Genomic DNA, 26,199 nt, shown 5'->3' on the forward strand with positions numbered 1-26,199 from the left:
AAGACGTATAAAAAATCAAACAGTTTAGCTACGATAAGTAAAGGAACAATTACCCTCGTTTGTAATATTGGCTACGATAGCTCATTGTAGTCCTAGTGTATGAGTTTTGATATTTACAATTTTGCCATCCAATTGAACCGGGGTCAACTATGGAGCAAATTATCGGGGCGAGGAAGGGTGTTGGCGAAGAGAGAACACCATTGATGTTTGAATGGTTCAACAACAAATATTGGGATACCAAGTCGTACAGGCTAACTAAGAGACGAAAGCTTAAACGATCAAGCATACAAGAAATATGACAGCGGGACATTCAAAGAAGCTATGCATTTTCACTAAATGTAAATGAAAGCAAAAGCCCTTTCATCCGCCTCTCATCTACTGAAAAGAGGGTCAGGGGTAGCGCGTTCTTTTTTGGGACCTATGTGTAGGCTATTACAGACGTATAACTAAACACTTTGCGAAGCGCGGAACCCTATCGACTTTGCAAGTAGGCGACTTTCTACATGGGAATTATACAACCACCGAACCTTCTTTATCATGATCCGACCCACACCTAAAACCCAAAATTGAGCACCAGAGCAGCTCATAACAACATACCAAAAAGAAGGACGTGATGAGTTCATATTCTCCAGATTCGACTATAAAAGTAGATAATGACGATGCTAAATTTTAGAGTATGTATCAATTCAACGTCCAAACTAATAATTACATCAATATACGTAATTGTTAATTGTTTTCACTTAATTTCATTTAAAATCAGTTTAAATTACTTTATAATTTAAAATTTATGGAATTATTATTATTTTTTTTTTTAATCTTTTAAAAACCCCACGTGTTGCAGTGGAAAATAATAAATTTGGAAATAAAATGACGTGGAAAGCTGATGGTCACATGGATAAGGGGCAGGGTCTCACCGAATCTCTGCCTAATGCTGCAATTAATAAGAAAATTAATAAGAAAATTATTGAAAGTTGCTTAATGTGATGCACATAATGGATCCCTTTTAAATCTCATGCCAATACATGGATGAGTTTAATCTAACTTTTTTACCGCAGTTATTTAGGAGAATTATTATTGGTTTTAACTTGAGGAGAAATTTGGATATGTTTAAGAAGACTCAGAGTTATTTAGGTCCAGTGGTTGAAATTAAAAACCAATATCTATAGCACCTTCATCGAGTAAATATTTTAGACGCGAATTCTAGAAAAGTCAAAGATAGTCATAGGTTGACTTTTTTTTTTTTTTTTAATCAATTTGGATCTCTTACAAACTAGTTCTCATGAATTTTTTTATAGTTCCTAAAACTAGACTTAAATATAAATCTAATAAAGAAAACTTGGAGAAATTTAGATATCGGAAGCTCGAGAACGGAGGTTCCGAACGTCGACGATGAGGTAAGTAGCCATAATGGATGTTTCTTAAGAAATACTAGTAAAAATTAATTGGATCTTAATATGAACCTTACAAAAAGTATGATTTAAGGATATTGGGAAGAAACACACTAAGAACCGCGAGTTGAGGCCCTGAATCGATCAAATTACTCGAGATTTAAGTAACGTTAAAATGACTCACTGAATGAATTTTTCTGCCCATGAAATTTTAATTCTGAGCATAATATGACATGTTAAGATTATATATGAAATTTAGTGGTCATTGGATAAAGTTAAGTAGCTCAACCGTGTAAAATGATTATAATGCCCCTAAGGTAATTTATCTTTCGTTTATGATCTAATCACCTCCAAATATTGTGAAAGTTTATAGTAGGCCTTATTTTATGATGGTTGATGACATGGTAAAGTTTGAAAGCTATTGGACATGTTCAGAGGTTAAACCAAGAATTAGTGAGTAAAATGACCAAAATGCCCCTAGGAACTTTTAAGGTATTTCAAATGACATAAAGGTGTGTTCAAGATTTCAAGTTGATCAGAGCTAGTTTGAAACCTAAATCAAGTTAGAGCCTAAGAAACGCTGAAAGAGAATACCTCAGGTAGTTCTTCCTAAAACTCAAGACTCTTCTAGAATTATCTAAAGAATTCATTATGACTTCGTGACATTCTTAATGACTCACGTATGTTATTAAGTTATGCAGAGCTTAAGACATGACGATTTATTCTTCCAAAAATTACGAACCTTAGAAATTATATGTTTAAGACTGAGAACAAGGAAAATACTACACAAGCTCTACAACTACCAAGGTCGGAAAAATGCTAGGTACACTCAAGAATAAGGGATCAATGTCCTTAAATTCAGAAACTCAAGAAACTCCTAGACCTCCCACAGTACAACATATTCATAATTCAGACTACGCTGCTTAGAACGTATGAAGTCTTGAGCGCAGGTATTCAGATTATGCCGCTTGGAATGTATGAAGCCTTGGGTATCGGTATTCAGGTTGTATCACAGGACAAGTCCTGAATGCAGTTTTCAGATTACGCTGCTTGGAACATATGAAGCCTTGAGCGTAAATATTCAGACTATGCTGCTTGGAACTTATGAAGCCTTGGGTATAGGTATTCAGACCATCACAAGGCTAGCCCTGGATGTAGAATTAGACTACTTCACTTGGAACACAAGAAGCCTTGGACGTAGGTTCAGACTGTGTCGCTTGGAACATATGAAGCCTTGGACACAAGTTGTTAGGTTCATGACTCGTACCGTAAATCCTAGGGGGAGTGTCTTGGAGAATGAAACAAGAACAGAACAAATAAGCAAGAACGAGACAACGATCAAGGACTAGAACATGGATCAAGATCTAAGTTCTTAAGACAAGAACCCAAAGCCATAATAGTAAGACCCTTAGGCCGGAACCAAGGTTAGGACCTCAGAATCCAAGGACCAAGGTCATAGATCATGTTAATAACTCACAAGCCAAGAGCCGAACCAAATGACTTGAGTACTTACAATAAGAACTAGAACAAGAGAATAAAAATTGTGGTACCCTAACATATCAAGGACACGATTAAGAGCCTACAAGTAGACTACTTATTGAGTCTTTGTACTCACTTCATGTTTTCCATGTTTTTTAGGTAAATAAAGAGCTAGTTGAGGTCAGAAGAAGACTCTCGAGCAGGTGCCATAACAAGCCTCACCCGTCGTCCTCAACCCCTTTTGTTTTTAAATATTTTCCGTTTTTTCCTTATTTTATGTTTTAACTAATTAAGTATCAACACTATTTTGATATAGTATAAATATAATATATATTATGTTTTAAATTCTCTTTGTTTTATATCGCAAAAAATTTACTCGTCTTTCTTTACCAACGAGTCAACCCCAAAGTCAAGTCGCGTTCGTGTCTTACATGAGGAGTCGCTTGCACGGACGAAAAGGAAAGATGTGGTTGATTCTTCCTTTTCAAGTACAAAGGGACATGACAGCCACAATATCTCACAAACTCATGACAACGTCAACCCTTGGAAGGAAAAGAGGATGGTCAAGTGTTACTCTTGTGGAAAATATGAGTATTATGTGGTAGAATGCTGCAAGAAGAAGCGAGATTAAGAGGCAAACCTCACATTCACACATGACCAAGAGCCCACATTAATGTTGACCGAGAAGATGTTAAACTTATTGATGTTCAACAATGAGAAGGTTATGGCGAATCTTCTCGTAAAAGAAGAAGACCGAATGGAGACCAACATGTGGTATCTAAACAACGGAGCAAATAACCACATGACTGAAGATCGAGCAAAGTTCAAAGAGCTTGATAAAAAGCATATTGGAAACGTGAAGTTTGACAATGTATCAATTGTTAGATATTAAAAGTCATTTCTAATTTTTAATTACTATGTTTCAGCTATCTACTTTTTAGTTAAAGCCGACCGTTGAAGTGAGTGGAATATCCACGTCCAGTGGGTTGACTCTAATTAAGTCGCCACTTCTTTCGATTTTTAGGATATATTGTTATTTAAATATCCCGATTCAATGAAAAAATAAAATCATCTGCAGAATCTGAAATACGTCAAGGTTCGTGATATATTATGAAAATACACACATCCTGATTATAAACAAAATTGTTAGTAGTTTTTAACTCGAGGAGACCTAAATCAGTGCTTAAAGTTCCCCTATTCAAAATTTCTCTCCCTTCAAATTGTTCTTCCTGCTTCAATTGTCTGTTTCGACATATTCCGATCGTGAGCTGCATCCAACATTTGGTAACAGAGTTAGGATACCGAAACAAATGTCGTCACATAACAATATTAAACCATTACAATATTATTTTTTTTGGGTGAAAATAGATATCATTTTAATAAGTTTAGGGATAAATATTTATTTATTCTCTAAAAACAATAAATTATAATATTATCAGAAATATAAATATTAATCCAACAGAGTAAATTTGGTTAATTACTGATTATTGAAACCGAACCGAACATTTTGATTAAATAAATAAAGACAATGGCGATATTGTAATTAAGTAATTATTCGAGTCGGGTCGGGTCGGGTCGGGTTGAGAACCCGTGCGAAATGCATATCCATTGACCATTATCCAATCCAACCCAATCCAAGTGGAGAACGGGTAGCCACGTCGCTGACCTGGCAGCGGGACCCAAAGTATTCCACACGATCTTAGCATACACCCTCCACCACCGAATCACATTCGACCCTTCCCAGTTCCCATATCATGATATGGATTCATAATTGATACTCAATACAAACAATTTTTACTCTGTCTTCCTTCTACACACACTCTCCCTCTCCCCCTCGCTCTGCTTTCTCCTTCGCTCGCGATCTCCTCTCCACCTCGATCGGGACCGGTAGGGTTTTGATCGATTTTTGTTACTATTTTGATCCTTCATTTCTCCTGCTAGGAATTTGATCTGCTTTCTTTCCGATCAATTGTTGTTCACAATGCCGTCCGTCTATGGAGATCGGTTGACCACTTTTGAGGACTCTGAGAAGGAAAGCGAGTATGGATATGTCCGGAAGGTTCGTCCCAACTTCTCGATCTGTTTACTTTCTTTTTTTCTTTCTCATTTTTGACTGTTTCGATTGTTTTCTCGATCATATTACATGGGAATCAATCGGCATAACTTGATTTTATATGCATTCTCCGCATACTTCAGATGTCAATCCTTGTTTTGTTTTTCACTTTTCGTCTTCCCGTCTCGATGTGCAATTTATTTCGTTTCGATTGAATGGTACTGGATTTAGATTTTTCAGATTCGTGCTTGATCTTCCATTAATGGATCGGGGCTTTTATTTATTTTCTAAATTGTTTTTTTATCTTATTTAAATCTAATGAGTTTTCTACTAGTTGGTATCATATTTTGCTTTCTCTATTTTATTATTAATGTTTTCCCATTGTAAAAAGGGAATCCAGTTTGCCCATTATGAAAAGAAATAAAATATATCATGACGATTTTAGTTAGTTATATGCTCATAAATATATCAATATTAATCTCTTTGTATGTCTTTTTCCAAATTTCTTTTTTCTGGGTTATGAAACTCTCATGTCGTTCCCAGGTATCTGGACCAGTCGTCGTGGCAGATGGCATGGGAGGTGCAGCCATGTATGAATTGGTTCGTGTTGGTCATGATAATCTGATTGGTGAAATCATTAGATTAGAAGGAGATTCTGCCACAATTCAGGGTATGCTACATTAGCGCAGAGTTCATTATCGCTACTACGTTGGTCCTCCTTTTATATGTCAAGAAGATGACAGAAGACCATCCTAAGATTTCATCATTCCATGCTTATTACATTATATTATTCATGTTCAATGTTCTAAGCGTCGGTAAATTGACTGGATTTTTCCAATTTTATTTTAAAGTTTATGAGGAAACTGCTGGTTTGATGGTGAATGACCCTGTTTTACGTACTCGTAAAGTAAGCATTCCTTCTTTCAGTTATTATATTTATACTTTCAGTTCTTGAATCTTTATGAATTAACGGTGTGTCAACTATCAGCCATTGTCAGTGGAGTTAGGACCTGGAATACTGGGAAATATATTTGATGGCATTCAGGTTTGCATTACTTCACGAATGTTTGTATTTTAGATTTTTTACTATCCATTTATTATTGATTTCTTTTAACTTAAATTTTGAGCAAGTAGAGGCCATTGAAAACAATTGCGAAGAGATCAGGAGATGTCTACATTCCTCGTGGTGTTGCAGTCCCTGCACTTGACAAAGACACACTTTGGGATTTTCAACCCAAAAAACTAGGTATGTTACGAGTCTTACGACCATACAATTTGTCTTACGCACACGTGTTTGGTTCTGTTTTTTGAATTGCAACAAGTTTGTATCTCACAAAAAACATTTCAGGTGAGGGCGACTTATTGACAGGTGGAGACTTGTATGCTGTAAGTTGCTGCTATCTAGCCTTTTTCGTTAAAGGCCCTTGAAATAACAATGTTTTTGCTTGCTCCGAAGATCTAACATTGATACTTTCTGATTCAGACTGTCTTTGAGAATAGTCTAATGGAGCACCATATTGCACTTCCTCCTGATTCTATGGGGAAAATTACCTATGTTGCACCACCTGGTCAATATTCACTAAAGGTTCTAGTCTTTTCTTATCTCTTTTTTTTTTTTCTTTCCTTTTCATTTTTGTTACGTATTTTTTTCTCATCTATTTTTATACCTTTTAATATCTATCTTGTACTAAAAATTTAAATTTAGTACTTGGTTTTTTTTTTATATTGGTGGTAGGTTCTTTTTATTATTATTATTTCTTTTATGAGGATGGTGGGGGTTACAATACCTAAACATATGTTCTGCCTGTTGTATGCAATTATATCTTAGCAAGTTGCAGGCGATGGTTTGCTTCTACACTTGGCAATTGAAAATATATTATTATATGTTGTACGTATTAGTTAGATTCTCCTGGCCTTTGCTCATCATTATCTTGTTTATTATGTATAGTTCTCAGACATTACGGATTGGTTTCCAGAAATGTTTTCTGGTAGGTGGTTTCTGATTAAGTGAGGGTAGTTCAGAGAGCTCTTTTGGTGCTCTTCCATGATGAATATAAACAACTATATATACATAGAAATATAAGTAATGTAGAGAAATAGAGGTTTTTATCAAATTTATAATTTAACATATTAAACTTACGTTTTGCAATTTTCTACATATTATCTTGAAATTTGTTTCAGTCTTAAAATTCTGGAGTGCAAGTTTGTGCAAGTATATCCATCGATGAATCAAGAATTTGAACTAGGATTTACGTATAGATGTAGGAAGATCTGTTTGAAAAGTAAGCAAACCGTTTGATAGTTGGTACTGGCAGGTGCTACTACCATTTTATTAATTGATCAAAACTTTTTTTACGATCTTACTGAAGGGACAACATTTGTATTGTCTTAACAAAGTATTTTGTAACTGAAGTAGTATTTTGATCAATTTCCATTATGGTGGATGCTTTTTAGTTTCCTTGGTAGAGCATCTTTTTTCCCTTGTCCTTAGGCTGCTGTTTTTTCTTTTATGTCAAGTAGATGCTTGTTTCTTATCCAAAACATCTTTCTTTACAGGACACTGTTTTAGAGCTTGAGTTTCAAGGAGTTAAAAAGCAATTTACCATGCTTCAGGTTTCTAAATGATTTATTATTTATGGTTCCTTCATATTTTCATGGTTCAATTAGTTCTTATGTATTCACGTGTTTCTATCCCTGTGTAGACATGGCCTGTACGTACTCCTAGACCAGTTGCATCTAAGCTTGCGGCTGATACCCCTCTTTTAACTGGGCAGGTATATAAGATGGTTGTTTTATCTTTGGTTTTTCCCCTTATAGAAACTGTGTATTTCTAGTAATTTATTTTTTTAAACTACATCTGTGTATGTGACTTTCACGTGCAGCGTGTTCTTGATGCCCTTTTCCCTTCTGTTCTTGGTGGAACATGTGCCATTCCTGGAGCATTTGGTTGTGGAAAAACAGTCATTAGTCAAGCTCTCTCTAAAGTAAGCTACTTTCTATATCTAAGGTTTGATGTGATCTTTTGTGGTGCCAAAATTTACTATTGCTGCTTAATTTTCATGCAGTACTCAAATTCTGATACTGTGGTGTATGTTGGTTGTGGAGAGAGAGGAAATGAAATGGCTGAAGTTCTTATGGATTTTCCTCAATTGACAATGACATTACCTGATGGCCGTGAAGAATCTGTCATGAAGCGTACGACCCTTGTGGCTAACACTTCTAATATGCCTGTGGCTGCTCGTGAAGCTTCAATTTATACAGGTAATAATTGTCCAAGATCATCCCTCTTTTCTCATTGACCATGTGTAAGTTAACCACAATGATTAACTCTAATTTATTTGGTGCTATTGTCTTATTCTCTATCCTTATTGTTCTTTGCGTTGCTATTATGATGAACCATGAATGTAATTTGACCGTAAAAATTTATTTCCTTTTTAAATTGTCTCAATATTGTATTTCCTTCTATTTTCTATATGATAAACCATACTGTGATTGAGAAAATGAAAGAATACAAAGTGCATCAACAAAACTAACTCCCGGAAGGAACCAAACTATAATAGAGAAGTGCTCCAATCAAGCATGATAATTCGTAATGGTAATTACACCAATCCTTACACGCCAACATCTAAGGGGAGACATGGAAACTATCAAGAGACCAAACTTCTTTCCTCCGACTTCTTTAACTACTATAAAAACTCCATTGTTTTTTTCACCCCAAAACAAAACACAAATGCTGGCAAGCCACAAAAGTGGCCCTTTTACGCGAGGGAAATGTAGCATAAACTCCTCGAACATGGAGCTACAATCTCTAGGCCGGGCCGAGTTGAATATTCTGTTATGTTCTGTTGAACTCATTGATAAGTACATCTTGGAAAGAATTAAAATACTTGCAATTGATTTTTACATTAAATTTTCGTTGTACCTATATTCTATCCTTCTAACATTTTATTTCTTTCAAGTTTTGTTGAGCCTGGTTGAGATATATTTGTTGTATTGATATCCACCATAACAATGCATTAATGTGTGCAGGAATTACTTTGGCTGAATACTTCAGAGATATGGGATACAATGTAAGCATGATGGCAGATTCAACATCCCGATGGGCAGAAGCACTGCGTGAAATATCAGGACGACTGGTAAATAGCTGGAGCTTGTTTTCTAATTTTATAATCATTATCTTTACATATATTAGGACTTGTTTAGAAAATTGTGTTTCTTGTGTGATTTGGTTAGATTGATTTGGTGGTGCACTATTCTGAGCTTTCTTTTTCTCACCAAGCACCATCATCTCATAAGTAGTAGTAACTAAAACTTTCTCACTTCCGGCCTTATTAATCTCAATAATATTTAAACCGAAGAAACATGGGTTGAAAGTGTGGTATAATTGTATAAACTCGATTGTCATTCTTTAACAACCTAGGCACAGACATGGTAGGTAAACATCTATTTATGAACATACGTACACTCATTTCTATAATTTATTGTGCTATAATATTTGCATGTTAAATAAAATTGTTATATTGAAATTGCAAAGTAAAAGACGAGATAAGAAATATGACATCTCGAAACCAATGAAGCAAACTGTATATTCAATAAGATTCATTGTCTATTATCGAAGGCGTATAAAGGGAATACAAAACTAAATAAACGTTCAATTATATATTTAATTATATTTCTCTCATTTCCTTGTTTTTATTTTTTTTTTAATTTTTAAATTTTTTATGTTCATCTAGACTATGTCTTATTCACTTGCCTCTGAAATTAAAGAGCATCTTATTCTAGTTAAGCATCTGATTAGTTTCAAGATGTTGTATGTACGTCATACTGACACATAACTCAATATGATTTGTCAGTGTTGCATATAAGCATTCTAAAGACAGTATCCACTGCTTAGATTTCTTGGCTTGAAGTTGAACTCTTAAGATGAGTGCACGTAACTATTGTATTTCTGTTCTTGTCTTATTGTTGTTGGACTTGTCTTCTTTGTTCCTTTTTCAGGCTGAAATGCCTGCAGATAGTGGATATCCTGCATACCTAGCAGCACGTTTAGCCTCTTTCTATGAGCGTGCTGGTAAAGTGAAATGCCTTGGTGGGCCAGAACGAACTGGTAGTGTTACCATCGTCGGTGCAGTTTCTCCACCAGGAGGAGATTTCTCTGATCCCGTGACATCTGCTACCCTCAGTATCGTCCAGGTGAACTTTTTCATGACTATTCTAATCTGGTTAGATTTTATATAGTGGTTTCTACAATCATTATTTCACTCTGTGATTATTATGGTTATTTAAACGGTTTGTAGGTTTTCTGGGGTCTAGATAAAAAGCTTGCCCAGAGGAAGCACTTCCCATCCGTAAACTGGCTAATTTCGTACTCAAAATACTCTACTGTATGTTAGCGGAGCTCTCTGACTTGTGTTTTCCTTATCTTCCATACGAATTCACTGAGTAATGCATCTTTATTAATTTAAATTTTTTTATTAGGCATTGGAATCTTTCTACGAGAAGTTTGATCCAGATTTTATCAGCATCAGGACAAAGGCTCGAGAAGTTCTCCAGAGGGAAGATGACCTCAATGAAATAGTCCAAGTATGTCTGCTGAGTCCAAGTTTCCCTCCCCCCTCCTCCACCCCCTGTCCAGCTCTCTCTTTCTTTCACAAGTAACACATCCACCCATGCATACACATCCGAGGAGTATATAAATAAGACTTGGTGGTGAATTTTACAGAAGACAAATTTCACTATTTTTGATTTTGGGATTATGGCAGCTTGTAGGGAAGGATGCCTTGGCTGAAGGAGATAAGATTACCCTAGAGACTGCAAAGCTTCTGAGGGAGGACTATCTCGCTCAGAATGCATTTACTCCGTAAGTCTTAGCTACATCATCCTTGTTCTGGTCTTTACTCCAGCAGTGGATGGTATATAGATCAACCATTTCTAGATTTTTTTGTTTTCTAAAGAAAAAAATTGTGGGTATGACAGGTACGATAAATTCTGCCCCTTCTACAAGTCGGTCTGGATGATGCGCAATATCATCCATTTCTATAATTTGGCTAATCAGGTAGAGCTACTACTGTTTTTGACCAAATCATATCATCATTGTTGAAACGTGAGGTGGTAGGGTGAGGGTCATAATTTTGGTTGGATATTGTTTGTTGTAGGCAGTAGAGAGGGGAGCAGGTATGGATGGCCAAAAGATAACATACACTTTGATTAAGCATCGGTTGGGAGATCTGTTCTATCGCCTGGTGTAAGTAAAAAAGTGACATTGCCATTGCAATATTTTGATTGATTGTGATAGTAGATAAACTAAAAACATTTGGGGTTTTGCAGGTCTCAGAAGTTCGAGGATCCAGCTGAAGGAGAAGCAGCTCTTATTGAGAAATTTAAGAAGCTACATGAAGATCTTACAAATGGTTTCCGTGCTCTCGAGGATGAAACTCGGTAGATTTTCCATTTTTCTTTAAAAAAAAAAGAAAGATGTTCCTTTTGTGTAGCCTATTATTATTATTACTACGATGTATTATGCTCTGCAGTCGTGCGCCTTTCAGTTAGCCATTATTTAATAATCATATGTATTCTCTTTTTCCGGGTTCGACTTTGACGTTCAGATGTGAGATTCTTTGTATTCCCTTATTCATATTTTTACCAAAATCTGTGACATAATAAGATGAATCCGCGTTTGAATTTGGCGGTTGCTTTTGCCAAACCTTTGTTTTTACACCTCTCCTTCTGAGACACAGTGATGGAAGCTCTTGTTTTGGTACGGACAGAAATGAATGTACTTACATTTGGGTTATATGATTTTCCATTGTTTCATTTTTATGGGCCATTTGGATTGGTTGGGAAAATGGGTTAAAAAGAAATTCGGGAAGCTATAATTCTAAACCAAAATCAAATCTAGACTAAAAGAGATCCATTTCTCATATCTCAATATCTCAATTGAAGTACTGAGCCTCACAACCTGTACTTCAACTAGTTCTTGTGTTCGCCTCACAATCTTTACTTCAACTAGTTCCGGTTTACAAGACCTCTATCCTATCCATTAAACAATGGGCGTATTCAATTCAATGATGCATTATATGAATACAATGATGCATTATTAATATAATGTAATATTAAAATTTTGATTTGAGTAATTCCATTTTAATTTGAATGGATCTCTTAGTTGTTGAGAAGGTTGTCCAAAAGTAGTAAGGTATACCCAATAAACATACTCGGTAAAACTACTTACTTACTTACTCCCTGTAAAACTACTTACCAAACATACCCGTAAAACTAACTTACCTATAGTAGTAAATAAATAATACTTACTTACTTACTCCCTGTAAAACTACTTACCAAACATACCCGTAAAACTAACTTACCTATAGTAGTAAATAAATAATCGTATTCACAGCGTATTCATAGATTCAATGTCTCTTGAAATTAACAAATCTCACTGGATAAACAAAAATAGTAATATAGAACAGCTTTTTTCTAGATTCTTTTTTTAACATATAAATGGTAAGAGATATAATTTTTCTCCACTCAATTAATGATAATAATTGGTGTGATTAATGTTTTGACAATTATTTAAGCATGCCAGCATTGACATACGTATGCACATATTATTTGGAATACAAAGTTGGAAGTTAATTAATTATATTGGATAAAGTTGTGGTTTTATTAATGACTTTTTCATAAACCATTTACTGTGGGAATTATAATTTCGGCTTTGGTAACAAATTAACATTTACTGTGGGAATTATAATTTCGGCTTTGGTAACAAATTAACATTTACTGTGGGAATTATAATTTCGGCTTTGGTACCAAATTAACATTTACTGTGGGAATTATAATTTCGGCTTTGGTAACAAATTAACATTTACTGTGGGAATTATAATTTCGGCTTTGGTAACAAATTAACATTTACTGTGGGAATTATAATTTCGGCTTTGGTAACAAATTAACATTTACTGTGGGAATTATAATTTCGGCTTTGGTAACAAATTAATTATGTGATAATTCAATCAGTGGTTGAGGCTAATTATAATTCCTCTCACCTCATCTAAATTCATCTAAATAATGTTCATAATCATTCATTAATTAAACACCCATTTTTCTAGGCACTTAAATGTATATATAAAATTATTTAAATAATATTAAATTATTTTTTAAAAAAATTCTTTAAATAAACATTTCATTAACTAAGGAAAGAGTGATTTTTCAAACAAATTTTAAATTTTATTTTAAGGGTGTGTTTTGAAATATTTATATATATATATATATATATATATATATATATATATATATATATATAATAATAATAATAATAAAGGTCAAATTTAAAATTTAAAAGTAGAGATGAGGGGCAAAATTGGTAATTACTTTTTATAATTTACCCGAAATATAATATTATATAAATAAATGGTTGGACTTTAAAATAATAATAATAATAGTAATATTACATCGGAAGTCCGAAGTCCCAGCGAGTGTCAATTCCCGGCGGAATTTGCTCTGACTACGGTCTTCCTGAAACTCCGACGCCTCAAAAATGGCGGAAGGATCCAACACCGTCCACTCGCCCCTCGTCACTTATGCTTCCATGTTATCTCTTCTCACTCTCTGCCCTCCCTTTGTCATCTTCCTGTAATTCCCTCTGCTTCAGATGGATCTCATTCACTTTCTCTTTTTGTCAAAGATCGCCTTCATGATCCAATGTTCCTCTAATTTCAACGATCCATTGCGAATCTTGCTTCGCTATGCGCACATTTCGTGTTTGTTTTTGTTTGAATATCTCAACGTTTCTTCTCTGATGCAGATGGTACACCATGGTCCATGCCGATGGGTCTGTTTCCCAGACTATGGCTTACTTATACCGCAATGGATTGAGGGGGTTTATAGATATATGGCCACCGCCCTCTGCTACTGCTTTCAAATTAATTGGATCTTACGCTGCCTTTGAGGCCGCCCTTCAGCTTCTTTTACCTGGAAAAACGGTTTATGGCCCGATCTCTCCTACGGGAAATCAACCTGTTTACAAGGTATTTGGATATTAGATTCTCGATCACTCTGTTTCAGTAGACGAAACTATTAATGCTTCGAAGTTCTGTTCATAATTTATTGTTCCTGTTTCTGTGTTGCAGGCAAATGGCGTGGCTGCGTACGTAGTGACTCTGGTTACTTATATTGCTCTTTGGCGGTATGATTTCGTTCATCTGTAGTAACTGAAATATTTGAGGCTGATCTATTCTAGATGTCCGTGATGAATTTCAAACTTCGTGATCCCTTTGGGGGAAAAAGTATATACATCAGTATGTGATATGTGATTCTGTAACAACCTAAACCCCCGCTAGCCGATATTGTCCTCGTTAGGCTTTCTCTTCGAGACTTCGCCTCAAGGTTTTAAGACACATTCACTAGGGAGAGGTTTCCACACCCTTATAAGGAATGTTTCGTTCCTCTCTCCAACCAATGTGAGATCTCACAATCCACCTCCCTTAGAGACTAGTGTGTTAGTTGGCACACCACCCGATGTCTAGCTCTGATACCATTGTAACGGCCCAGGCCTACGGCTAGCAGATATTGTCCTCTTTGGGCTAATTTGGACCATTTCTCGATTTGTGTGTCATCCATGTGCAGGGGCAATGCTAATCTTCTCTGTATTGTTCCAATTTTATCGTGAAAACCTCTCCCCTAGTAGACGCGTTTTAAAAACCTTGAGGGGAATCTTGAAAAGGAAGTCCAAAGTGGACAATATCTGCTAGCGGTGGCCTGGGCCCTTACAAATTCTGTACTACTATCTCGTTGTTTTGTTATTCTCAATCTATATCTTTTGTGCTAGAATTATATGCTTATACAGAATTTAGACAGGAAATATCTTTTCTGCTCTCTGGATTTCTGATGGCTTTTTTTTTTCCAGTTTCATAGTTTAATTGAATGTTTTAATCTTCAGGTTTGGGATATTCAATCCAACAGTTGTTTATGATCATTTGGGAGAAATATTTTCAGCTCTTATTATTGGAAGCTTCATCTTTTGTATTGTTCTATACATAAAAGTGAGTATTTAGGCTGTTGTGTTTGATACCTGTTGAAGTTAAGTATATATATATATATGCTATTTGTATGCATAACAGTGGTGTTTGCATGTATAAGGGCTGTGTGGCGTCATCTTCCTCTGATTCTGGCTCGTCTGGTAACATAATAATTGATTTCTACTGGGTAAGTTTTCACATCCCTTTGATATTTATAACTTGATGTGATAATTTTCACTTTTCTTTAGTTAGAAATAAGAAAGAAACTCGGTTGTTTTAAAGATGAATGAGGGTACAGAGAAGGTGACACAAAAAAGGGGCCCAACCAACATGGGAACAAGACAACAAAAAAGAAAAGATAAAATACCAGATTATAAAAAGGAACCAATGAACAGCCAAACAACCCTTATTCCAAAATGGAGGACTTGAAACACTTCCTCCAGCACTGTGTGTAAACGCCAAAAGTCTACGCAAAACGTCTTTTGGAACAATGTGATGCATATTATAGATGATTATTGAACTAAGTTACCCATGAACGATCTAATGAACTCTCGAGATACAATTGTTGGGGTAATTTGGCACAAATCAGATGATAGTCTTCTAAGAAACTCAAGTAGTTTGTATATGCACTTGTTGTCTTGAAAAGTTCCATGGTTTTATTATGATATAATGCTTTGCTTTTTTACTTCACCAATCAGCCTGTCTTTAAGTGCTGGTCTGCTTAGTATGTATGGTATGATAACAAAATGTTGCAAGCCTGGCTGGTTTGGCATAAAATATATTTCCTTTTGTTATTGCTTCAATTTGAATTCAATTCTGGATGATTCCAAGGTGCAACCAATATCTTTTTATGATGTATTTTGTTTTCATTTTCGAAGTAATCTCCACTAGAATCTCATGTTAAACTCTTAGCCTTGTGAAGTTATCTCTTTATATGCAGCTTATATGCTTTCAATTTGAAAATTGGAAAAGTAGTATGCTCTATACTCTAGGGTTCATCTTCATATAACTTGTTTATGTTTTTCTCCCGTGTTTTTTTTTTTTTTTTTTTTTTTTTTTTTTTTTTTTTTTTTTTTTTTAATTTAGTATTTGCTTAATTTTCTCTTTTGTTCCATTTTAAAGCATCGGTTCAAAGAAAATTGAATAAGCACTAGAGTATACGTGAGATTCCATTGATTGGAGAGAGGAACAAGTGTCAGTGAGGACGCTGGCCCCCGAAGGGGGTGGATTATGAGATCTCATATCAATTGGAGAGAGAGAGAGGAACGAGTGCCAGTAAGTATGTTGGGCTCCGAAGGGGGGGGGGTGAATTGTGAGATCCCACATCAATTGGAGAGGGGAACGAGTGTCGGCGAGGATGCTGGCCCCGATTGGTTGTGAGATCTCACATCGGTTGGAGAGGGGAACGAAGCATTATTTATAAGGGTGTGGAAACCTCTCTCTAGCAAACGCGTTTTAAAAACTTTGAGGGGAAGTCTGAAAGGGAAAGCCAAAAGAGGACAATATCTACTAGTGGTGGGCTAGGACGGTTACAATATAGTATTTTGGTTGTATGATTGACTTGGCTAATCTAGGTCTTGTTGATATTCTAGTAACACCTTTTTTATTTACTTTCTTGCAGGGCATGGAGTTGTACCCGCGTATTGGCAAACATTTTGACATTAAGGTTTTCACAAACTGCAGATTTGGGATGATGTCTTGGGCAGTTCTTGCTGTGACCTATTGCATAAAGCAGGTATGAAAGATTATCCTTCATGTGAGGTTTACCAAATATTATTCAGAATAATGGGATTCAAGCCTCATTTAATTAGTTGGTACCTTTGCTTTATCTTTTATCAGTATTTTCTCCCGTTACATGATATAACATTCACAGATGTTCTCTAGGCTTGTAGGTTCTATGGTATTCAAGGTGTTGAGATGTAATTGTTGCATAATTATCTTCTCGTTTCGTCCATTTCAGTACGAAAAGAACGGGACAATAGCTGATTCGATGCTTGTAAATACTGCATTGATGTTGGCTTATGTTACAAAGTTTTTTTGGTGGGAAGCTGGGTACTGGAACACAATGGACATAGCGCATGATAGAGGTTAGCTTATATTGTATGCTTTTCTTTGTTTAACATGTCATTTCTTTTCATACTCTTCTGTTATTAATAGAATGCTCGAGCAGAGCTGACTCGTTTTCGATCTTGAAAAATGTGATACACAAGTCTTCAACTCTTATGCAGCTGAACTGTACTAGGATGTTATTTTAATGGTCCATTTACCTTGTCGGAATTAAGAATAAATAAAACATGTTATCCTCTTTGTTTTATCAATCTAATTACTCCTGGAAATTGGTAACTCGGATTTTGCAGCTGGTTTTTATATTTGTTGGGGCTGCTTAGTATGGGTTCCGTCTGTATATACCTCTCCTGGCATGTATTTGGTCAACCATCCTGTAAACCTTGGAACTCAGGTACCCCTTCTATCTAGTTAACCTCTAACATTAAGCAATTAATTTGAACTGAAACATGCTGGATCATCACATATTCTGGAGATTCGTGGAGATTCGTGGAGACTCGTTAGCTTTTAGATGGTTGCTGGTTAGCCAATGTGGAAGATATCGACTCGTAAAATTATCATTTCTACTCGTATAATTCTTGATGGTTTTCAGTTGGCAGTATATATTCTAGTAGCAGGCATGCTTTGCATATATATCAACTACGATTGTGACAGGCAGAGACAAGAATTTCGGCGAAAAAACGGGAAGTGCTTGGTTTGGGGAAAAGCTCCATCTAAGGTTTTGACGAGAATTCTGTCTAACAGTTCTTATGGAACGATCTAGTGATACGATGTGACGAAATCTGGTATTAATTTGACAGATAGTAGCTTCATACACCACTGCATCTGGGGAAAACAAAACTAGCCTTCTTTTAACCTCTGGATGGTGAGTTTTCATTTGCTTCATTTTCTCTACATATACATAAGTGTGTGAGTGGGATTTTGATGTTGGTGTTGGTGCAGGTGGGGCTTAGCAAGGCATTTTCATTATGTACCAGAAATTTTGGCTGCATTTTTCTGGACAGTTCCAGCCCTTTTCAATCATGTAAGCATCACCTATTCTAATCAATACAAACAGAAAGAAGAATTATATTGTTTATTTGGTAATTGTTGGTTTGGATGTCCTCCTTTGCAGTTTCTACCATATTTCTATGTGATATTCCTTACTATCCTTCTGGTCGACCGAGCTAAAAGGGATGACGATCGATGTCGGTCCAAGTAAGTTAATCAGTTCGGTTCAGCTGATATGGGATGGGAGTACCTCCTACTTTGGTTGATGATTTTGCATTCATGCAGGTATGGCAAATATTGGAAACTGTACTGCGAGAAAGTGCCTTACGGAATCATTCCTGGAATATGCTAATACGGCTTCCTACATTTGTATATCACTTATAGTACGATCTAAATACTTTGTTTGTTTGTTATTACCTTTGTTGCTCGCTCGCTTCACTTCATGTAAACCTTATAATATTGTAACACTTTTTTCATCCTTCTTATCTGTTGTTTTTGTATGCAAGTTACTAGAGCTTTCACCATTCTCCCATTGCTCTATACCTCTCTTGTCGACAATCTCCCGCTGCAGCGACCGTCTTCTTGTCAACACAATTTGTCGTGGTCGCATCTTCCCTCGCCTTCATCGTTGCCGATGTTGTCTCTCACTCTTGCCTCCCTCCCCATTTGCCTAACACTATCCATACCGTCTCTTGCTCTAGCCTCTAGCCTCGCGCTTCACTGTTGCTCCTATGACTCAATGTTGTAGGGTTCAGAATGGTAAAACTATAGATAAAATAAATTTTCTAGGAAAAGAAAGTTTGGTGCGGAAACTGACTAGTCAGTTGGCATGCTTAATCCATAGTTTTTAAGAAGTTTCCATTGGAAACTGACCTGGTTGGTTCAGCGTTGGCTTGGATGTTTAATCCATAGTTTTTAAGAAGCTTCTATTATTTGGAAACTGACCTGGTTGGTTCAGCGTCGGCTTGGGTGGAAACTAACCCAACCAATCCTGTCATCGGTTCGAAGCTGACTATTGATTCTAACTTTCGTAGAACCGTTCAAATTACCTATTTGCACATTTTCTTTTTTCCCTGATTTCATCTCTGAGATTGGAGTAAACATATTCTCCTGCACAAGAAGCTGTTATAAGTGCACAATGTCGAATTGCAGAAATTGGATATGAACCAGGTGCTGCAGTTGTTGCCAGACTACTACTTGTACATGCACAACAGATAAAGGCTATTTGGTGGGTAGAGAGGAGGCCAAATTATAAATCAAATGAAAAGGGCCGATACTAGCATGCAGATAATTCACATCTTCTAACAACACTCTGCTTCTCTCCTCAGTACTAACCGTTACCTGCCCAAGCTTGTTGTACAGTACAATCATTCTAAATGTATAGACTCACTAATACTCCAATTTTCTATTCAAATTTGAGCTGCTCGCCGAGATCGGAAGATGGTGGCATTTCAAAACCTTTCAGAAGTGTATGTAGTATTGTGTTTTAAGTGTTTATTAGTTGGTTTGAATTACATCGTCTTTGTATAAATTTTCTTAGAACAGCGGGGGTCCAGCTCGTTTTCTGGGAGGCACGTCTATGGAGATTGTTCATGTTCAGCAGGTTAGTCGAATACGACAGTTAGGCACATATTGTGTTTTGCCTTCAATGAGTTTGTAAGGTGTATGTTACTGTGGCAGATATATATAAGGGGGCAATGGTGTGGTGGTTAATCATGCTAAACCTGGGATGTTTGATGGCAAAGTGATCGTGTCTGGCACACCAGATCAGATTCGGGCTGCCCAGAGACTCGTCCACGCCTTCGTCTTGTGCAGGAAGACACAATCCTGATGAACATAAAATAAAGCACGAAGATTGAGCTAAGTTTTATGAGAGCTTCCGAGTGGATGTAAACAAAAACGTACCAGTGAATCTAGTAGTAGGGTGCTTTCTAATTAAGGATGATTGTTTGCATCCATTTTACCCTGTTCCAAACGTCTTTTTCAGCTGCCCTTGCGAGAAGTGCAGAATGCAGAAAATCAATAAAACAAAATTAAGTATATGATTCAAATGTGCATCTTATTTCGTTGCACGGGATTTGTGGTCGTGTTGTGGACTCGAAAAAGAACTGAGTGATTTCATAGTCAAAACTTGCATCATTCATATTTGGGAGGTAGAACTCTGTGCAAGAGAAAATACTGGACAAAAATGAAATGGATTAAAATGACCATGCCATTGTACAAGCGCAGCAAATGCTAATTTACAAGATTCTAGGAATTTTGACATGTTGAAATGGTTCACAATATGATAAGAAGAGCTATTAAATTAGTACACGTCGTTTCCAAGATGAATTGGCCACAAGGGTCTCTGTCGATGGATGGGATTCATGATTCATAGCCATCGATGAGAAGTTTTTAATCCGTTTCAAACTAATCTGTGGGAGAAATTAAGGTTGTATGATTTTGCTAAATTTCGAAACAGCAATCATAAACACCTGTCACAATTCCTATGCACTTTTTGGGTTGGACTCAGAATCTCCATTCTGCACAACATTCTAAAACAAAAATAGAAGATTAATGTAAGGGGCAATGAAACAGCACGAATTCCAACGACTACAAAAGCCATGGTAAACAAAAAAGGACAACATCACCAACGGATCACCTCATTCCTATTGAAGCTTGAAGCTTGTCCACCCTGGTTTGGTGCTTTTGAGAGGTCCCGCAGAGTTCCCTTACAGTCAGCAAAGCAAATTAGAAGAAACGGAAACTAAAATATAAGAACGGGCTGTTCACTACCTAACAGCCTTCAGGAAAAGAATTTCTAGAACGGAAATCAGAGCAGCTAAATGCAGCATATCATTTTCAGAGTCGTGCTGAACTCTGACCAATACAGAAGAAATATACCTACCAGAAGTACAGAAAAGCCTTCCACCAATTAGAATATGAATATCAAAAGAAGAAAACCTTGAAAATTCGTTAGACACCACCAATTTTAATGACTTCTATAGGCTTTCTACGTCTATTATGAAAGAAAAAAGGTAATTGAGATTTTAGATCCGCAGCACCCTTAATATTACCACCACAAAGCCAATCCATAAATATCTGGCCTTCTCAAACAATCCTCGACTGAAAATGGTTGAAACCAAGACAATAAGGGACAAACAAAAACGGAGGACACAAAACGAAAAGATAAGGCATCAGCATTTGATAATAGTTAATTTAAGATAGTTTCTAAATAATAAAATATATTAATAAGTTTTTTTTTTCTTGTTTTTTGCACAATAGATAAAGGTACCATAATTCTCTCCTACTGCTTCAAATGATTCCTTTTTTCCACAATATCAAAGGAATTCACCTATTGGTTTTGTCCAACCCTATAACTAGGAAAAACTTCGAGATTCCCAAGTTTATAGGCACATTATTGCTCAAAATATAGAACCCCTTCATCTAAACCTATTCTCCTTCCAGCTTGCACAAATTTTCAGGCTCTTCACTATTCTAGCAACAAAACAATGCCTTGTCAGCAAGAAAGAAAGCATACAACCTTCGTAATGTTCCTTAAGCTTCTGATCCAGAAAATTGACTGTCGTGAAAGGGAAGTCTTGTTATCATGATGGTGCATTCCCATTACACTTGAGAAGAAACTTTCTCCATATGATTCTGTACGGAGGAGAGCTCTACGTTCTACCGTTACCGACCAATCATCAAAGAGACTCTTAAGAGTTGGATGAGGAACACCATAAATCTTTTTAATGATCATTTTCAATTAAATAAAGAGAAGATGCATGGGGCATCCCCAATCTAAATCCTCCCAAAAGAATGTGGAAAAACCACAGTGGCTTTGATTCTAGAATACACAAGATTCTCATACTTGAGGAGCTTATGCTCAACTCTCACGATGGTAGGAGCCCAGACAGAAGGAGGAGAATCTAGGGTTCTCGTTGAGGGGAAAAATGAATAAGCAGTGGATTGGCCATGCTTGCAATAAGTGTTAGAGGCCGAGAGATCAATATATGATTCATCTACATTTATGTCCAGGGTCTCAGATTTACTATATTGATAAGATCCTTGAAGCTTAAAACACAAGACATAATACACGTTTTTAAAAAAAGCTATCTCTGGATAAAAAGATGTTAATGTCTGTTACCTTGTTTGCCCACATGAGTCCGCAGGCATTGCAAAGGGTTCTTGGCCCATCAGGTCCACGTCGCATCATTGGAGTAGACTTCTCACTAATACCACAATGTCGACAGCTAAAGGCCAGTGAAATTGAAAGTGTTAATCAATCAATGAAAACAATAAGCACAACTCTTTAAATAGTATTCAGTCTGACATCAAAAAGAAAAACTAACAGAATTTCTTGTTGATGGGATCCATTTCCATCAGAACACCAAGTCTCATTTGATTCCCAACTTGTTGTGGCCGATAATGAATCTTCCTGAATGGGTTTGGAAGATGTGAACTGACCTTTATTACGCTGCATCCTACAAAGGTAAGAACAATGGGGTGAAAATAACAAAAATATAAGCTCAGTGTTCTTTGTGAACTTGCTAATATTTTTTATTAACCTAAACCAGTTACCAATGAGAAAGCTATATAAAAAAAAATCATCAAAATAGTTTCAACTTTTTGTGACAAAGCATTCAGAGAATACAAAGCATGCAAGATGTATTTTTGGTACGCAAAGTATGAAAATACAGATTAGTGAGCCCAAGTTTTCAGTTCCACTTATATTCATTCAATCAATAAATTAATGGGCTAGATGCATAATCTATAACAAACTATCTTCTCATAATTAGAGAGTCAATAGAGAAACCACCAACTGAACTACAATTAGCAACTCTTGGTACAACACTGCATACTTGACATGACTTTGGAACTAATTCCACAGCTGTTTCCAGCCCCCAAGCCCTCTTCAGTTCTCATAAATAGACAGAATGATGTACCTTATAGGCAAGAAATGAGCTAATAAGGAAAGAAAACACTATGCTGATTCAGAGAAAAGAGAGGCATCATTTTGATGAAAACCAGTACACAAAATGATGCTGCATAAAGTATCCATTGATCATGTAATCAGAATTTTACACGTTCTGATCATTAGCATCCCCAGCTCAATAAAACTACGTGGTATTAAATAGCTTCTACCATCAGCTCAAAATCATATTTAAATTAACCTAAGCTTCCTCATGGCTCATAACAGAAACATACAGCATTAACTCCCAACTCGTGGAAGAAAATATAACCCTATTGAAGGAGCAATAATAGACAACTTAAGGAGAAAAAAAATACTCCAACCAACAATAAAGGAAGGTGAGATACCTAAGTGCTACCTCTTTACGAACTGTATACCGAATTTTCTTGTCAAAATTACGTTCCTTTCGCTTTTCACGAAATCTAATCAAAGAAGCTAATCTCTGAGGGACACTTAGACGTGGGGGGATGGCAAGTGCCTGGTTAAATGCTTCATCAGTGAGATGCTACATTGAGATAACACGTCATTCTTTAATAGATAGCACAATAGGATACATGTAAATGTGGATAAGCATAAATACATACCCTATCATTTGGTTGATTAGTTATTGGGATTGAGGGAACACGCAAAGGTACTTCGCGACCTCCCAATAATAATAACACGGCTTGAACCTGACAAGAAGTTCTTTAGATTATTTTAAAAATAGGTGACCGTCGAACCAGTATAAAAACAAACTACATACACTAAAGCACTCAGAGGTACATGCAAAATCGTGTGTACATAAAACAGATAATTAAACTAAACTAAACTTAGACAACGGCAGATCAAAGCACATAAAATAACAACGAGTTATTTGTAAGCACCTAAAATAACAGTAAGCTCGATCCTGCAAATATGTCATTGCTGTTATTTAAAACCAATATTTGTAAAGCCGGTTACGAAAGAGATGAATCCTTAAAAGATGTCGCTGAAGGAATAATAAATTAGGAGTAGAAACCTATTTGAAGGAATTTTATATGATTAGTGGCAAACAAGAAATCCAGCCTACTAACAGAAAATATACAGAGCTGGGTCAGGTCTCCAGATATATTTGGGGGATAATCTGTTAATTATCAGTTCGGTCTAACTTAAGCTTGGTTGGCTGGCATTAGTAATTATAGGAATCCGCGAACAAGGGCAGAGCAAAGTAGGAAGGAGGCACCAACCCAATTTCAATATTGAGATTATATCATTACAGAAGTTAAAAGGTCAAATTTTTCTCATCCTTACGAAAAAATTTGGCTCCACGCAGCTAACTAGCTAGCATTCACGTATTATCATTGAATAAACCATCCATTTATTCCCTTCCCATTCATCACCTATAAAGACCAAATCAAAATGTCCATTTAGTCATAAACCTGTAATGTCTGATAAACACGTCAGTGTCAATTTACAACATCTCAGTCACAACAAAAATGAAAGATACTTAAGTCACAACATTCAATGTGGACTGTGGATGCAACTGCCCAAGCCCACCTCTAGCAGATATTGTCCTCTTTGGGTTTTCCCTTTCGGGCTTCCTCTTAAGGTTTTTAAAACGTGTCTGCTAGAGAGAGGTTTCCACACCTTTATAAATAATGTTTCGTTCTCCTCCCCAACCGATGTGGGATCTCACAGTGAGGACCAATATGACTCAACAATGTTTTCAGTGTTAACAAGTATGGAGAGAAGTCGAAAAGGCTATAGATTGTGCAAATTTTGTGTTATCTGTCCCAACATCAGGATATCACTTGAAATTTTTGCTGAACCGTTTTTTACTTTATACAGATACAGAAAAAACGAACACGAGAAGAAGAATGAGGGAACCTTTTCGGGCGAGACAGAATCGAAAACATAAACTTGACCCTGATATGACAGGGTAAGCTGATCGCAGTTATCGCCTCCTCGATCCACCATTACACCACGATTCTCGGCAAGATCACCATGGTCGGATGGAGCTTCCCTTTCCACAACCATGATACCGTGACCTTCATTTTCATGCTCATCGGCCATTCCATTCCCATTACTCATGTAATGCAGGTCATGATGTTCCTGTTCTTGCACAGATTGTGTGTGCATCGAATGCTGTGCATGACTCATATGCATCCGTCCATCGCTCGCATGAATACCGTCCATTTCACTGCTCCCGCCAAAAGACCGGAAGAAAAAAAAAACTCGATTAATCCTTTACAAGTTACTACGCATGAGAATTGAGATATACTTAAAAAGGCATCTCCATCCTAACCCTACCAACTCAATGCAAAGCATGCAATAAACAAAAAATGACCAAACAAAGCAAAAGAAATTAACTATCTGCGAGTGCGTAGGAGGATATCGAGTTCATAGTTCAAAATCAAGCTCGACTTTCTTTATGCCTAGCACAATGACAATGTGTTGCGAGTTACAGAAGTTAATTTCCCCCGTTTTCAAGAGGGGAAAAAAAAAAGGAAAGAGAAACAGAGAGTAATCAGAACCGAATTATGGTATGAGGAAAGGATTTGAGATTTGATTGAAGATACCATCCAAGAGAGTGATAATCTAACGGACGAACACGACAAACGCAGCACAAATAATGCAATCTCGTTGCTCTGATGCTTTGAAAAGAAGACGATCGACGATCACATTGCTTTCAGGTGGAAGATCTCTCCTCGGGAACGGGAGGGCTGAAGATGCGATCTAAACCAATTGGGATCAACGGCGGATTGAGTTGGGAGAGAGAGAGAGAGAGAGAGTTCTAGAAAGTCGAGACAGACGTGCCTCCGAATGTCGCCCGCTTGGTTCAAGTTTAACGCATATTAGGGGCGAGGACGTCTCATTGCCTTTTACCATCCCAATTTTAATTTCAACGTTGTATTTTAAAATATTTTTTAATTTATATTTTATTTTATTAGAAATTTTAAATTTTATTTTTTTAAAAATTCATAAATTTATAATTTTTCGGTGTTTAATTAGATATAAAATTTAATTTATATCAAATATATCAATTTTAATTTATCAAATATATCTTTAATTTTAAAACAATTTTATAATTATTTTTAGATTTATTTTTTATTTTTTAAATTTATCATCTCTACCCAAATCATTTCCTTTAAAATATCAACTTTAACTTAAAATATTTAATATCGAAATCAAAAATAAATTTAAAAAATGAAAAATAAAATAAATTTAAATTTTTTGATAAGAATATGTAATTGGACCGGGTGTCTTAATTTTTTTTTTTTAAATAACAAATTTCAACAATTTTAA

The 26,199-nt window shown here is 36.1% G+C and overlaps 3 protein-coding genes and 1 non-coding gene across 7 annotated transcripts; 2 read left to right on the plus strand and 2 right to left on the minus strand.

The window, feature by feature from the left end:
* Positions 1-4,642: 4,642 nt before the first annotated feature.
* On the plus strand, positions 4,643-11,623 carry LOC111778885 (V-type proton ATPase catalytic subunit A). Its single transcript, XM_023658885.2, has 19 exons — positions 4,643-4,926; positions 5,464-5,590; positions 5,772-5,827; positions 5,909-5,965; positions 6,055-6,166; positions 6,269-6,306; positions 6,404-6,505; positions 7,477-7,533; positions 7,623-7,694; positions 7,803-7,904; positions 7,986-8,181; positions 8,950-9,056; positions 9,919-10,113; positions 10,218-10,304; positions 10,399-10,503; positions 10,683-10,780; positions 10,897-10,975; positions 11,076-11,164; positions 11,248-11,623. Exons 1-19 carry the CDS (start codon positions 4,849-4,851, stop codon positions 11,360-11,362), a joined length of 1,872 nt encoding a protein of 623 aa, XP_023514653.1. The 5' UTR covers positions 4,643-4,848; the 3' UTR covers positions 11,363-11,623.
* A 1,719-nt stretch (positions 11,624-13,342) lies between these two features.
* DWF5 (Ergosterol biosynthesis ERG4/ERG24 family) lies at positions 13,343-18,508 on the plus strand. Its single transcript, XM_023658225.2, has 13 exons — positions 13,343-13,545; positions 13,718-13,940; positions 14,043-14,098; positions 14,852-14,954; positions 15,052-15,117; positions 16,552-16,665; positions 16,891-17,017; positions 17,288-17,388; positions 17,587-17,712; positions 17,795-17,859; positions 17,937-18,018; positions 18,109-18,191; positions 18,270-18,508. The coding sequence occupies exons 1-13, from the start codon at positions 13,451-13,453 to the stop codon at positions 18,334-18,336; spliced, it is 1,308 nt and encodes a 435-aa protein (XP_023513993.2). The 5' UTR covers positions 13,343-13,450; the 3' UTR covers positions 18,337-18,508.
* Positions 14,495-14,599, minus strand: LOC111779421 (U6 spliceosomal RNA). The gene has a single exon (XR_015413576.1). It is a non-coding gene; the product is annotated as a U6 spliceosomal RNA (small nuclear RNA).
* Positions 18,509-20,160: 1,652 nt separating the features above from the next.
* On the minus strand, positions 20,161-25,739 carry LOC111778422 (GATA transcription factor 24). 4 transcript variants are annotated; one of them, XR_015413281.1, is made up of 8 exons: positions 25,473-25,739; positions 24,781-25,093; positions 23,520-23,606; positions 23,283-23,440; positions 22,316-22,447; positions 22,111-22,216; positions 20,626-20,867; positions 20,161-20,518 (listed from the first exon to the last, which is right to left on the minus strand). XR_015413281.1 is itself a non-coding variant. In XM_023658227.2 (8 exons), exons 2-8 carry the CDS (start codon positions 25,087-25,089, stop codon positions 20,471-20,473), a joined length of 882 nt encoding a protein of 293 aa, XP_023513995.1. In that variant the 5' UTR covers positions 25,090-25,093; positions 25,473-25,738; the 3' UTR covers positions 20,161-20,470. The 4 variants fall into 4 exon arrangements, 3 of the variants coding, with proteins under 3 accessions (XP_023513995.1, XP_086975147.1, XP_023513994.1); XM_023658227.2 differs by having other exon boundaries at positions 20,626-20,694; positions 23,283-23,413; positions 25,473-25,738; XM_087119021.1 differs by having other exon boundaries at positions 20,626-20,694; positions 25,428-25,737.
* Between the last annotated feature and the right edge of the window lie 460 nt (positions 25,740-26,199).

Source organism: Cucurbita pepo, chromosome 17 (assembly GCF_057944985.1).
Source record: "Cucurbita pepo subsp. pepo isolate OVF chromosome 17, ASM5794498v1, whole genome shotgun sequence".
Lineage (NCBI taxonomy): Eukaryota > Viridiplantae > Streptophyta > Magnoliopsida > Cucurbitales > Cucurbitaceae > Cucurbita > Cucurbita pepo.

Bases quoted from the DNA above. Each gene is read 5' to 3' on its own strand.
- LOC111778885 (XM_023658885.2), top strand. From the start codon at position 4,849: ATGCCGTCCGTCTATGGAGATCGGTTGACCACTTTTGAGGACTCTGAG. The intron at 7,534-7,622 runs GTTTCTAAATGA...ATCCCTGTGTAG, and splicing joins AGCAATTTACCATGCTTCAG to ACATGGCCTGTACGTACTCC. The intron at 7,905-7,985 runs GTAAGCTACTTT...ATTTTCATGCAG, and splicing joins TTAGTCAAGCTCTCTCTAAA to TACTCAAATTCTGATACTGT.
- LOC111778422 (XM_087119021.1), bottom strand. From the start codon at position 25,089: ATGGACGGTATTCATGCGAGCGATGGACGGATGCATATGAGTCATGCA. The intron at 23,441-23,519 runs GTATGTATTTAT...ATCTCAATGTAG, and splicing joins CTAATCAACCAAATGATAGG to CATCTCACTGATGAAGCATT. The intron at 22,448-23,282 runs GTATCTCACCTT...TTACCTTTGTAG, and splicing joins CGTAAAGAGGTAGCACTTAG to GATGCAGCGTAATAAAGGTC.
- DWF5 (XM_023658225.2), top strand. From the start codon at position 13,451: ATGGCGGAAGGATCCAACACCGTCCACTCGCCCCTCGTCACTTATGCT. The intron at 14,099-14,851 runs GTATGATTTCGT...TTTAATCTTCAG, and splicing joins ACTTATATTGCTCTTTGGCG to GTTTGGGATATTCAATCCAA. The intron at 18,019-18,108 runs GTAAGCATCACC...CCTCCTTTGCAG, and splicing joins TTCCAGCCCTTTTCAATCAT to TTTCTACCATATTTCTATGT.